General features: G+C 35.3%; 1 protein-coding gene across 1 annotated transcript; it reads right to left on the reverse strand.

Moving 5' to 3' along the window:
* Nucleotides 1–1,526: 1,526 nt before the first annotated feature.
* Nucleotides 1,527–11,526, reverse strand: LOC103983865 (vacuolar protein sorting-associated protein 2 homolog 3). The gene is made up of 11 exons (XM_009401188.3): nt 11,369–11,526; nt 11,079–11,123; nt 8,717–8,751; nt 4,030–4,080; nt 3,782–3,886; nt 3,622–3,693; nt 3,360–3,431; nt 2,798–2,878; nt 2,607–2,642; nt 2,461–2,516; nt 1,527–1,821 (listed from the first exon to the last, which is right to left on the reverse strand). The coding sequence occupies exons 1-11, from the start codon at nt 11,400–11,402 to the stop codon at nt 1,770–1,772; spliced, it is 639 nt and encodes a 212-aa protein (XP_009399463.2). The 5' UTR covers nt 11,403–11,526; the 3' UTR covers nt 1,527–1,769.
* Between the last annotated feature and the right edge of the window lie 3,077 nt (nt 11,527–14,603).

Below are 14,603 nucleotides of genomic sequence, written 5' to 3' on the forward strand. Positions count from 1 at the left end.
TTCTTCTTTTTTTGATGTCTATCGTTGCCTTCCTACCGTGTAGTAGTAGTATTCTAATTCTAATGTGACGGGAATTCCTCAGAGAGGAAGTATGCGTATATGCCCAAAATTATGACAATTTATATGGAGGATCGAAGATTCGATACGAATATTATTCTAAGGACATTTGAAGTGTTGTAACGTATTCACTTATCAAATATTATGAATTTAAAATTTTATTTGATTATTTATTAATAACTCTTTTTTACTGATGAGAATGAACGAAATCATCCATCCATCCATCCATCCATCCATCCATCCATCTCATTTTCTGTTCTCTTGTCGCCATACGTCTAAAATGCTATGGGATTCCTTTACCAAGTTTTACGCAGGCCAAGCACAAGCAGATTGCAAAGCGAAAGCATCCATCCATCCATCCATCCATCTCATAAGTTTAGCCGTAACATTCATTCGTAAAGTGACCTCTCATGGGATGGTTTCGAGTCACCAGAGAACGATGCAATGCAGCATTCTTGATGGTGCCCAGCCTTTGGTACTACAGCTTGCTTCGCTGTGGCGTGCATCACACGTAAGGGGGACTCTACGAGTAAATGCATCAAATCAAATATAATGTATATAATTGGGCGATTTTTTTAAAAAAAGTATTCACATATCTTTCTCTTTTTTTATCAAATAGTATCCCTAATTTGATAAATATTTAAATTATTTCTAAATTTTTTTCTCATCTATTATGGTATAATATTGCATATTATAATATTTTAGTCACCACAACAAAACTACTATAAATGAGTCAAATAGAATCAAAGCACACTAAAAATCATTTAATATATATTTATAATGATTCAAATCTAAAATTATATTATTATATTATTTTAACTATCACAATAGAAACACTATAACCTTACACGTAAATACTTTTTTAAACTCCTAATCTCAATTAAACTAACTACAGACATAAATATATGATATTGTAATGATCTACCAATCAAAGAGATACAATATAATATTACTTATAGTGTTTTTCTGAGAGCGTTTATAATATTTTCAATACATCAATAAAACACTATAAATGCTAAGCATAATAAATGAGCCAAATGAAAACACAATAATGATTGAAAACTATTAACAAAACTGATGAGAAAATTTGATGAAAAAACTTTTGAAAAATATTTTAAGTATTTTTAAGTTAAAAGTATTATTTGAATTAAAAAACAAAAGAGGAGTACATTTTAAAAAAATATTAAAAAATATAAATATTTTCTAAAAACATTATCCCATATAAATATACATATATTAGAAGAGGATACTTATCGTATCAAATTTGATGAAACAACATTCCTATGTTTCATAAACGACGATAAGGTTCACACTATCATCTCCATCAAATGGAGATAAATAAAGAGTATCACAGACATTCTATAATTGCCATTTTAATGAACAATAACGAAATATAATGGTAAATGATGAAAATATCTTTCTTAAGTTGATTTGTGCCACACAACTTGTTCAAAAATTAACAACAGTACTGAAATAAACATTAAGAGTGCCTCATAAAAATTAAATTTGATGTATAGTACCAAACCTCAAACATGGATTTCACATTTAATTGGGGTAAAAGTTGTCAAATAGACCACTCCTTAGTTCTGGCAACCAGGTAAAAATATTTACATAATATCTGAAGCGCTTTGTCCGTTGTTTTGTACAAAAAATACTATAGATCAGTTGGAACTGGAAGAAATTAAGACCTGAAATCTGGATGGAGTAATCATTCATGGGTTTTTAAGGGCCGCCAATCTTTCCTCGAGTTCATCAACCTTCGAACTGCAAAACAAGATTTTGGAGTGCATTAGAAGACATATGATGCTAAGATCTTGAAGTAAACCAGTCTTTAGTTCCAACTGAGCAAACATATACCTAGTCGAAACAACATAAGATTAAAATTGTGTTTCAAATCTTGCTAGTCATATGACAATATTTCATCCCACAAATCTCAGAATGAAATGAGTAACTAAGCGTTAGTTTTATGTGGTTGTAAATACTAGCACAGAGGTGAATGTGAAGCAACATAACTGTACCAAGCAGCAGGCAAATTCTAACAAGCATTAAATGTTGACAAAAAAGATGGTAGAAGACTCTCATGGCCATCAAGGACCAAAGCCTGATCTTGTCAGAAGCAGTCACATTGTGCATGTGATATTCAAATTCATAAAAGGAAGTAAAAACCTGCGAAACTTTACTTTTAATCAAAAATGCGAGCTTGCACCAAATTAACTTACTCTAATGCTAACCCTGTATAGATAATTTTTGTGTTTCACAAACAAAAACAAGTGCGATGTGAAAATAGTCTCAAATGGGATTCAGCCTATAACTTATCACCATGTTTTCTTTATGGATACACTAAATCAACATAAGCATATATTGTTGGAGATAAATGGTTATAAAGAAGGAAGAAGGTCAAACCTCTCAGCACTTCCAACATTCTTTCCCGCAATTCTTCCTTTTGGAGCAGATGACAACTACAAGGAACTTTCAACATCAAAATCGCAACTACAGAAAGGAAAAACTATTGCAGATGAATAATGTTCAAGCTTAGAGGAGGTACAAACCTGTGATGCAACATCGACACCAATTTCATCCAGAACCTAAAAAAGAATAACGAAATTTGGAAAGTATGTGATTAGTGATACTAATGGCCTGACATATTCAGAATACAAATATCTTTTGGACTTAATTCTTCTCAAAGTGACTGCAAATGTTCCAAATAAACTTCCCGAAAAGGACTATAAGTAATTATTACCTGACTCGTAAGATCCTCAATTTCATCTTCAGCCTCTTCATTGTCCAAAACATCATCGACCGAGTCTGACATCAGCTCACTCTGATTTCAAGAATGGGTATAACAAATTTACAATACATAAAAAATACACTAATAACCACTTTGAATACAACAAAATGCTTGCATAAAGAAAAGAAGATGCTTAAAATTAGGATGAAAAACAGTATTGGAAAATAAGGAAAAAAAAGACACAACTACACTAAAATAACAGATGTACAAGTTGAGGCATTAATATGTTAAATTCAAGATTTTGCTAGCCTAACTTTAAGGGATGAGATATTAACTTCAAATGTGTGAATTCTCAGTAAATTTAAGAAAACCAGCAAGAAGTTTCTAACCATGCAAATTTTCTAAGATGAAACAATTCTAGACAAAAGCAGAACAGAAGAGAAAGTCTCGTATAGTACTTGAGTAATGTTAATAATGACAACTATGCTTCCAGCAGTAATGACATACGTAGCAGTTGATTTTTAAATTATTCAAGCTGTCTTGGATCTCAATGGTAAACAAGAAATGGACTTACTGTCATATCCATTTGTGCCGACTGTCTTTGAAACTCTTGCATAACCTTGATCTGCTTTGCAGGTGCCATTTGCTGCAAACAACACATCACATACTATTGAGATAAAAGCCCTTCTAGATGCTACAGAATATATAAACTGCTAGATTTGTTTTTGTCCTTTAACTGCTACATTTGTTACAATAGTGAATACATTCTAAGTATAACAATTAAAACAATGAAATTTCCAACAAATGTCATGAAAACAGTAGAGGTTTTTCTTGACCTTATTCATTGCTCCCATTGCCTTGGTTGCACCTTTCATGCCTGCAGCCACTGAAGTGGTGGCATGCATCGCCTGACAAGTCAACAAGAAACTTATAGCAATATAATTGTTGCCTACACAGAGAATATGAACAAATTACAGACTATATATTTTTGCTTACTTGTGTGTGTGTAGCTATACCCCGCATCTGAGCTCGGCTACCTTGTAAATTTGAAATTTGTTGCCTTAATCTGATAAGCTGACGGGCTAAAATTTTAGTCGCAGCCTGCAAACGATAACAACTAGTGTGTAGCTAAAGCAATACAATCATCATACCGATTGTCATAAGAAAATGCTTTCACACTAATGTAAGGATGATGCATAATGCATGTTTTAGAGCTTGTGATAGAAGTAAATAGCATACGTCACCTCATTTCCAGTTTTAGCAGTCCGTTTTATCTCTGCAACAAGCCTCTTTTCCTGTCATCATGCCAGCTAATGTGAGGACATTTGTGGTCAACAATATTGGAAAATTTAGAGAACTCTGAAATGCTAATTTTTCATCACCTTCAGTGCATACCAAATCCATAGTTTATAGAGTCAGAAGCAACAATAGAGGTTGCAGGATTATAACTCAGTAAAACACAAGAAAAATTAATACAATAATTATTTATAGGTGATCAGATATTCTGACAATAGAAGCTGTAGATAACAAGTATTAAAATTTTGCTCCCAATGACTTTTAAGTGACTAGCATGACCTAGCTTTTCCTTGGTCAATAAAGACAATTACGCTCAAATAAAATGATTCATGTTTACATTTGAAAAAGGGTGTCAATGCTGAGACTCCTGTTAATACAATTTGGGGGGTGTCCATGTACACAATTTTACCATTATAAACAAAGAGGTGTGCCTATAACTAAAAAAGTTGGATCTGTGCCAATCCTGTGACACCATCCTTTTCCTCTTGGAGTGACTCCAAGCTAACCACCATTTCCATGCTTCTCTCATTCCCTTGCCTCATCTACCTATTTTCCCGACTTCTCTCCTATATATGATATGTCATTTTACATCTTTATACAAGCAGACCCCCCACAAGACCAACAATTTATCAAGTTGTCCAGACAATTTTCATCCATTAATGACCCCTTCCACTTACATTTACAACCTATAAACACCACACCAAATAACCCACACAATAACCTTGCTATACAACATGTCTCCTTGATCATAAATCATCATACGTGCCGTCACCTGTTGTACATCTGGTAAAACTGGAGCTGCAACATCTTCCATTATATTGGAGATAAGTGGAGTGGTGCCAACAACTAAGTGGGATATACTATGGACGGGACAATAACAACACTCTATCTCTTCTCAAGTTCTCGTAACTCTGAACATTGTTTTAAATTCTAGTTTTCATTGTTGGAATTGTTCTCTTACAAGTTAGCAAGCTTCCAAGTTGTCCAATGCTAGTCTTTCCATGATATATGCCCCTTTAAATGATTTATGATATCAACTGTTTGGAATTCTGACACTATAAGTCACTCGGGACACCTTGACTTAATTATCATAAGAAAATATGATACTACACGGTTCCTGAATTTTAAAACTTCACTATAATCTGATAAATTTTATGTATTCTTATAAATTTACACTGTTCAAACTTCAGACCATGTTCCACTAAAATGCTAATCGTTAGCTATACCATGTATTAAGGCAAGAATTACATAGTCAACTTCTGAGCTGTTTCAGCCAAAACAAGTGGGAAGAGAGAGGAAAGGAGAGGCAGAGAAACAGAGAAAGTGGTGAAAGGGAGAGATGTAATAAAGGAAAATGAGGTGCTCAATTCGGCTGGCTGCCCTGATGAGTTACCACTGCTTTCACATGAGACTGGCAGCATTGAGCAGAAAGGGAGAGGTGCTGCAAAGGTAAGTGTATCTAGCATTCTGCTTATAATTCAAATATTTTTTCACTCTTTATTTTTTGTTTACATTCAGGAGGCACATGCCGGCTCAGCAAATTTTCCTGAAAGTAGCCATTCTGAGGTTGACAGACCTTGCCACCAGAACTCAAATCTTTGAATTAAGGCACCAAATGTCATGCACCTGTTAGTTGGCCATAGGCATGATTCTGACCTCAAATTGCAAGTGTAAAGTTGTGCCAAATTCTATATATTGGGCATGCTGTTCACTGAACAGGTGTTAAGGCACCAGAATAGTATACGCCACAACACATAATAGCATGAACCAACACCTCAATCCATAAGATCCATGTTTCTCTTTCACTTGGTATTCCTATGTGAGATCAATCATTTCAACTTTCCATTATCCATCTAGTGAATCAATGAATCAAAAACTAGTACTTGTATTGTGCAGCTACAGAAAAAGGTTTCACAAATAAAATAAGTAGTTTTTAGAGGTATATAATTGGTATACAACAACAACAACAAATAAGCCGTAGGATATATAATTGGTATAAGGAGTTAAAATAAGAAATGAATTCTATAGCATTTTGGTGTTTGATCGAGACTATCTTCTTACACCAAAGGATAGAAATGCAGATTCCATATAATTAGAATACAACTTAGATACTAAATTGACTCTTTTTGGATTGGTAAATAGGTGTTTAATCAGATTTAAATCTTATGATTGCGTGCATTTAGTCGATTTCCACTTTGTCATTAAATAATGCACATGTAAATGGTAAGGAAAATTTTCATAACAAAGAACTAACATCCTAGCATAGTTGAGACTTCCATATGAGTCCCTTGAAGCTTGAAAATACTTATAAATAGCCTTATCATGGATATGATAATTTTGTGTTTAAAAACATTTCAAGTCAATGACCGAAAAGGGTGAGCAATTTTTGGTGTTTTGAGGTAACATTAACTTCACAACTTTGCAAGGGGGAGGTGAATATTTTAGAACTTCATACACATTTGTATAGAATTGCCTCTTCTGTATATCAAAATATTACTGATATCTAATATCAATCTGATTATATTCTAGGCTATACGGCCTTACATAGTAAATTATCTGCATATTTAAATCCAAAGAATGACATTTTATGCATAATTGTTTCATTCAGATCCTGGATAAATTCTGTTTTCTTTTCTGGGTGAAGTTGTGCCAGTGTACTCTTAGTTTCTACCAGTGATTGAAAAAGGCGCTCGGGCGCTTGCCTAGGCGCTCGGGCGAGGTGAGGCAAGGCCCGAGCGCCTCGCTAATCTCCCAGACAATGCGCTTCAAACAGGCGCCACCTGGGCGCTCGCCCGAGCCCAAGCGCTGGATGCTTCGGGCGAGCGCCTGGGTAAACCAAGGCGACCGAACCAGGATTTTAGGTCTGGTTCGGTCCTAGTTCAGTTGGTTAGTTAGTTCAATCTAACCAACAAACCGATCTAACCCTTACCCAACCTTAACCCGCTGTCGCTGCTTCTGCCACTCCCGATCCCCATCCCGGTCTCGATCTCGCTGCTCGCCGCTGTCGCTGCTGGCAAACGCTGTTGTTGTCGTCGCTCGTCGCTGTCGCTGCTCACAAACGCTACCTCTGTCGCTGCTCGTCGCTCTTGTCGCCGCTGTTGCTGCTCGCAAACGCTACCTCTGTCGCCGCTCGCACCTCCCGCTGCCGCTGCCGCTGTCGCTGCTCGCAAACGCTGCCTCTGTCACCGCTCGCGCCTGCCGCTGCTCGCCGCTGTCGCTGCTCACAAATGCTGTCGCTGTCGCTGCTCGCACCTCCCGCTGCTCGTCGCTCCCGCTCCCTTTCCCGCTGTCGCTGCTGCTGCTGCTGCCGTTGCTCACCGCTCGCCGTTGCCGCTATTGCCGCTCGTCGTTGCTTCCTCGTTTCTCAATCAGTAGGCTCAGTATACAGTATACTGTTAATATTAAGTTTATTTGAAATGATTAATTTTCAATACTGTTAATAGATTTTCTTAATTTAATAGCATATTTTTATTTAAAATTTTAAATAATTATATTTATTAATTATATTATATATTTTTATATTTTAGCGCCTCGCTTCGCTCGGGCGAGCGCCTAACGCCTCGGGCGTTTTTGGACCTTGGCGTCTTTTGGTGCTTAGCGCTTTTTAAATCACTGGTTTCTACACTAATGTTGGTTCAGATGAAACTGATCATATGCTAGATAAAAAACATCATCCAGTTGAGGTTTTGATACATAATCAATTATTAAGTTGTGCGGAAGGTTATGGTTAAGACTTAAGATTATGACTTCAAGCACACTATTAGAAAAAAATAATTTTTACTAACATCAATCTTATTTGGTGATAGGAAATAACGATGTGGCCAACAAGCCCAACACCTCAACATTAGATGGTCAACACCTTTGTGCCAAGTGGTCGACACCAAGGTGCCAGATGACTGACACCTCAATGCCAAGCGACCAACACAATGGAGCCAAGCGGCCGACACCTCGGTGTCAAGTGGCCAACACTTCCACCATGAGTGGCTGACATGGCAACACTCACTAGACGATACCGACTACATCGTGTCTATCCCATGCTCCTCATATTCGACACGACACAATTCCACTTGGATCGGGAAATACGTGAAACCGTCTCGTCATCAATTCACATCTGCGAGCATAATGGTCCTAAAGCCACACTATAAAAGGTTCCCTCAGGTGCATTTCATGGCACAACAAAATGCTCTCATTTAGTTAGTGCCTTCAGCTTTACCACTCTCAGCGCTTCGCTAACACCTCAACTCCTAAGCTAACTTAAGCATTGGTGGGACTTTGTCGGGCACACTCCTGATGCAATCTGGCAGGATTCAGCATCTATTGGATTCGGTCATTCAAGAGATAGACGTGGAATAGAGCTCTGGCTGACTCCTAGTGGCATCCAATTTGGACAACTAGATTTAAACTTAACATTTGGTATCTTGTCAACTTGCTTGCATGCATGCCTCACCCAGAATTTGTTAGATAGATTCAAACTCGATTGTGGATAATCAAATACTAGGATCAACAACTTTGCCAGTGGTAATAGGACAAAGGTACAGTCAACGGTTTATGCCAACAAAAGATGAAAAGCTACTTGTAGCAGAAACAATTAGTTAAAAGAAGTTATCTTTCAGTTATGGCAGTATATGAACATACTTCCAATTGCAGCGCTTCAATTTCTCTCTCGATGCCTAAGAAAGTGACATAAAATTCAATGGAAATTGTTAGACTATGCTTCGCAGAAAATAAAATGCAAGAATTGAAACCGTAGAAATAAATCAAGAGCAAGAATGCATACACACACACACACAAAAGAACTGTTATGAAAATTTATATTTGCCACTTTCAGACTTCAAATAAATCAAGAGCAACCTTGAATATACACACACAAAAAAAGAACTGTTTGAAAATTTATATTTGCCACTTACAGACTTATCATGTCCCTTCTTAGGGATCACATAAGAATGCTATGAAGCAGCAAAAGCCCCAAACTAAAACCATGCTATGGTAATTCAATTATGGCTGTCTCTTTTTGTGACTTACGTAGGGAGTACTGCTATCTCAAGTTCTTGATCAAAGTGACCGGAAATAGCTAGATTGCTACCACATCAGTCATATTTTAATACCAGTCAGCCAGAAGAGAAGTATATAAAGTAATAATATGAATCAATTTCATAACAAGCACAGAAATGATCACCTTCTAGCTTTAGCCTCATATTTATCACAGTTGCATGCACATATCTATTTCTCACATTAAAAGGTAAAAGAGAGATAAAGAGATCATTAACTATGTATACAACAACCACCTAACAAATGTGTTTTGTTGCTTATTCATGATCATCTTTGGGCGCTCTTACGCATGACAGTAATATGGTGGAATCATAGCCAGAGTTCAAAGAAAAAAACTAGTAGTTACCACCTTAAACGACTTCTAAAGAAACATTTATATTCTTATATTGACAAAATAACAAGGTTGTCCTATTACAACCTGGGTTACAATGATTCAAATTATAGAAATAAGCTTCATATATGTTCGAGTAAGGTTGCACACGTATAACTCCACAAATATCACATTGATGGGTACCTCATTCACCATATTATTCTTTTTCATAGCGTGGCTGATAAACTACTGTATGGTATTTTGTTGTGTGGCGTTCAGACTTACAATAATGTATCATTCATTACCAAGGAAAAGTGGATAAAATTCAAATGTTGCATAGATGTGGTGCAAAAACAGTGTATATCCAACTTGTGGAAGCAGCACAACAAGTCATTTTAGTAAATATGGTAAAAGAGCATCTGGCTACTGGATTTGTTGAGGGTACAACAACTAATATCTTAATTGAGTTGCACATTTGAAGATTTAGGGTGCTTACCTTGAGGATGGAAACAGAAATTATCATCAGAGGGGTAAATCACTAACATTTAATTTAATTTAACATCAGAAAGAACCCAAACAGAAGGAATTGGGTCTAATTAAAAGACATATACTCTGCTTATTCATAATTACCCAAACCTCTCATTTGGACTGCTTAGTTTAGGTTGATTTAACATAACAGTAGGTCTTTAATGGATTGGCACAAGGTCCCACAGTTTGATGTGTGGTTGGCCCAATCAGTGTTGCTTTTCTATTGAGAGGGCTTCCTGAATTGTGCAGCCATTGCCATGTTCCAAGTTCCAACTGCCTAGTATACAAGACTAAGACAAAGACAGATGAACTTGGCCATGAGATCTTGAACAAAAAACGGACATACACATCCAAAAAAATGGAAGAAAAACACAAAACAACATTGTCATCACCTTTTGCTTTGCATTATTGATCAAATATAGTGTTCATCTTAGACAAAAGGATAATATATCCTAAATCCAGAGTTCTCATTTACTTATTAATTTAATTGTAGATATTGATGAATTATTCATTTAGTTAGATTCAACAGAGAAACTAATTGGAAACCAAGGGAATAATCTTTCTTCAAGTGAATTATTGGCAAACGAATTGGTGCAAATGTAAAATGATGACAGGAAGGTGATCCCCTAAGGTTCAGCCTGCTGATTACCAACTTTTGAAGCTGCCATCTCCTTAGACTGAACCACCCAGTTCTGTTACTTCAGTAGCTTGCACTCTTAATATTAATTTCATGCACTCTTAATATTAATAAGGGAGACAAAAGGACTGCGATCTAGTCTTTCAAAGAGTCATGTGATTGAACTTATTTAGGTTATCACTCATCTCCATGTATATATTCACCTCATATGGTAATTAATATCCAGATCACAATTCACTACAAATTTCCATGTACATATTCACCCCATATTGGGGTAGATCACAATTCACTACCAGTCTATCTTAAACTGGTCTGAACTTGTCAATACTCATGATTCCAATGAAGTAATCAACAATTTCCATACCATATAAATCATAATTTAGGAAAAAAAAACATTTTTTTGCAAGAGATACAAAAATCAAACACCAGTAAATTAAACATTTTGCAGTATCTTACAACAAAGAAGACCATACCTCTGGTGGCGGTCGTCATCTCCCTCTTGCTTGCTCGGAGAGACTCTGCAGTCACAACATATTTAGAGCTCATCATAAGAATGCGGTCACATGAAATGAAACATAAAAACATCAAAATTCAACCATATAAACTGCCGACATCAAAACTCATCCCCAGTCGATTTTTTTTTTTCATTTTCCCGTTAAGGGTACATTCAATTTGGAATTTTTTGAGACAATTAAACTAGCATATGATTCGTTAAAGAGATCCAAAGAGAAGAAAGTGAAGAAGGGTTGGGATTCGATTCGACCTTTGGCGGTGGGTTTCTTGGCGAAGATATTCATCTCCTCGGAACGATTTGGACGACGGCGGATCAAAATTGGGGGAGGGAGAGATGATCGGGAAAAGGGAGCGATCCAAATATCGGCCGCGACGGTCTTTATAAAGATTTACTTGCGGTCGCGAGGAATCAAACGAATACATGTAGCTAATCAACCTGTTCCGAGTTCCCAAAATCCAGAGAATGATATACCCGCCAATCTAACCCCCGGACGTCGCTCACCCTAGTAAGTCTGGTCGGCAGGTCCCGCGGAACGAGCAATCCCGAGGTAGGTCGTGGAAGTGGGTGAACGAGAATCTGTGTAGGGTAAGAATTCGGAGTACCTTTCGACGAAAGGGGCGACGGATATAATACGCCGCGGGAGGACGGAATGCGCCGAGTGATACGCGGGTGATTTGCTGGATCAGCTGTTTGGTAAGTTGCAGCAAACAGCTCCAGCATATATGATGTATTTATAATTATGTATACTTAATTTTGATTATTAAGTCTTATTATTATTAATGTTTTTGAGACTCTGGAAATTGCTACCAAAGGTTAAAAGTTTTACTTATTAAATTATTTGATATGCTTGAAAATTGTATGGGATGATATTTCAAAACTCCAATTTTTGATAGGTGAATATGTTGACTATCATGATATCAATATTCTATGTATAAATATTATGGGATGATATTTTAAATTCTTATTTTTTAACTAAAATAATATTAATAAATGTTTTAAGTATAAAAATTTATCAAATGAAGTTTTGGATGCCAAATAAATGGACAGACAAGGAAAACTATTATATGATTAATATTTTAAATATTTATACTATGATAATTTGATGCAACAATTATCTTAGGCAAAGTTATGGTATCTGAACACCCTTAAGTTTTGATATGTGGATTTGATATAAACCCTTAACTAAGTGGATCTATACAACACTTATCAAATTTGGTAAGTGGATATGATACAAACCCTTAATTAAATGGATCTGATATATGATATTTAAACTTTGGTAAATTATTTTGTAATATAGGTTAATTTTTGTTCGATTGACGAGATAAATGTTATATTTTTTTTTCAGTTAAAAAGTGACTTGTCCTAAGGTGAGTTAACCAAATATAATATATAGGTGAAATTGTATACAAATCACTCCGAAGGTAGTGATAATAATAATTCTAAATTTAAATTTAACATATATTATTATAAATCTGAAAATTTTATTGGTTTTTTTTTATTATAGTTAATCTTCAACCGAGATAGTTGAAACTCCAATTTAAACTAATATGCCTTCAAAATGACAAAAAAAAATTAAGAATAATAATTTAAATAATGATAAGATGTTAAAAAAATATAAGATGATAATATATATATATATATATATGATAAGTTTATAGAAAAACTAATCTGTTTGAGATTTTCTTATGAGGTGTTCCTTTTTCATATTTGTCAAATGGAATTTTCTATTTATCATAACTTTTTTAAATATTGCTTGACAAGATAATTTATACCATGAACTATAGTGTTTTTGAATAAAATTATAACATTTTTAGCACCTCCACTAAAACACTTAAGCCTAACTAGAAATTATGATTGAGGTAAATGAACTCAAAACTTAATAGGAATCACCTCATCTACAAAAATAATATTTCAAGCATGTATCCTTATTAGTTTAGTAATAATAAAAAAATAAAATAGAGAGACTTTATATTAATTATTATATTTTTAATAGGTTTATAGTGTTTTTGACACTTACATAGTATGTTGTAAATATATTGAAAATTATTATTACAGCCCTTTCATTCCTCGTTAGCAATCCCCTCAGCTTGCACCTCAATCTATATACGCTTGTGCCATAGGCAAGAGCAAGGTGCAAAAAGGATGGGTTCAAAGAAGTAGAACATATGAGAGTTAGGGTAACTAGGGCCCATGGTCACTTGTAGACAAGAACGACAATGATGAAATGTGTAAAAACAAATTTGATGGAATAATATGATCTACAAAAGTAAGGGTGAGTAAAATGATCTTTTCAAAACTAGAAGCTTTTCTAGATTCGAATATATATATATATATATATATATAAAAAGAGAGAGAGAGAGAGAGAGAGAGTGAGTGAGTGAGTGTGTGTGTGTGGATAGAATGTTGGAGATCTTATGCGAGAAGCCGCAGTGGATTAGATCATTCTCTTCTAATTCATTCAGACAAATGTTCCTGTTATAGTTAAAGGGTTCGAGAAACCAAGCAAACCAAACTAGTGTAACCATCATCGATCAACTACCCAATCCTTTCCTATTTCTGGATTTTCTTTAGTGCGTTAATGCCTAAATTTTAATGTAGATATAGTGTCTGTTTGCTTCTTCTTCTTTTTTTCTTTCGTGTTTTGATTGAGTCTTTTTTACCAAGGTAGGGGAGAGAGGAGGTGTCTGATGTGTGTGTGTGTGTGTTTTCTTGTCCTTCTGTTTTCAGACTTAATTTGTTGTATGAAATTGCAGCTTCCAAGGCCGTCAATTTGAGGTAAATTGCGAGGAGCGTTGATGTCACCGCCATGGAACTAAAGTTTATACCAAGTAAATAGTTGTATGTTTGTGATTCGATGTCACCACCAAAAAATGTTGGCTGATCAATTTGTAACTAATATGAACTGCAATTTTACATACAGCAATCGGTGGTTTCACTCAACTATTAACTATTGATGATGATATTATTGTTGCTTGTGATGGGATAAGAGGTGTTAAGTTTAGTCCACGGAAGCAGGAACTTCGGTTCATGAGATCTTATACTAATATTTAAATCAACATCTTACACTTGTGGATTAGATGTCTTGTTGAGGGTATTATTATCTGTTTGATTATGCTCTTGAACAAAAAATTAGAATCTGTAATGCACAATAGGCAGTAGATGCTGTGTTTGATGATGAAACTTGAACCTCCAAGAGGTTCCAGGAAGGAGCACCCTTGAATCTTTTGGTAACTATGTTTGGTGCTGGTAATTTATGAGTAGAAGTTGAACATGATTTGCAAACTCACTACTTGTGAAAATTTCTGATTATGTCAAAAGACAAATCATATGGGTACTGTGTCTTCAGGTATTTGTGTTAGATTATAAAATAAACGGTGGGTCTTCAGGTATTTATGTTAGATTATAAAGTAATATTTAATTAGATAAGATATATTATAGATCTTATTAGATTTTAATTATGATTATCGATTAATAAAAAAGAAGT

Source organism: Musa acuminata, chromosome BXJ1-5 (assembly GCF_036884655.1).
Source record: "Musa acuminata AAA Group cultivar baxijiao chromosome BXJ1-5, Cavendish_Baxijiao_AAA, whole genome shotgun sequence".
Lineage (NCBI taxonomy): Eukaryota > Viridiplantae > Streptophyta > Magnoliopsida > Zingiberales > Musaceae > Musa > Musa acuminata.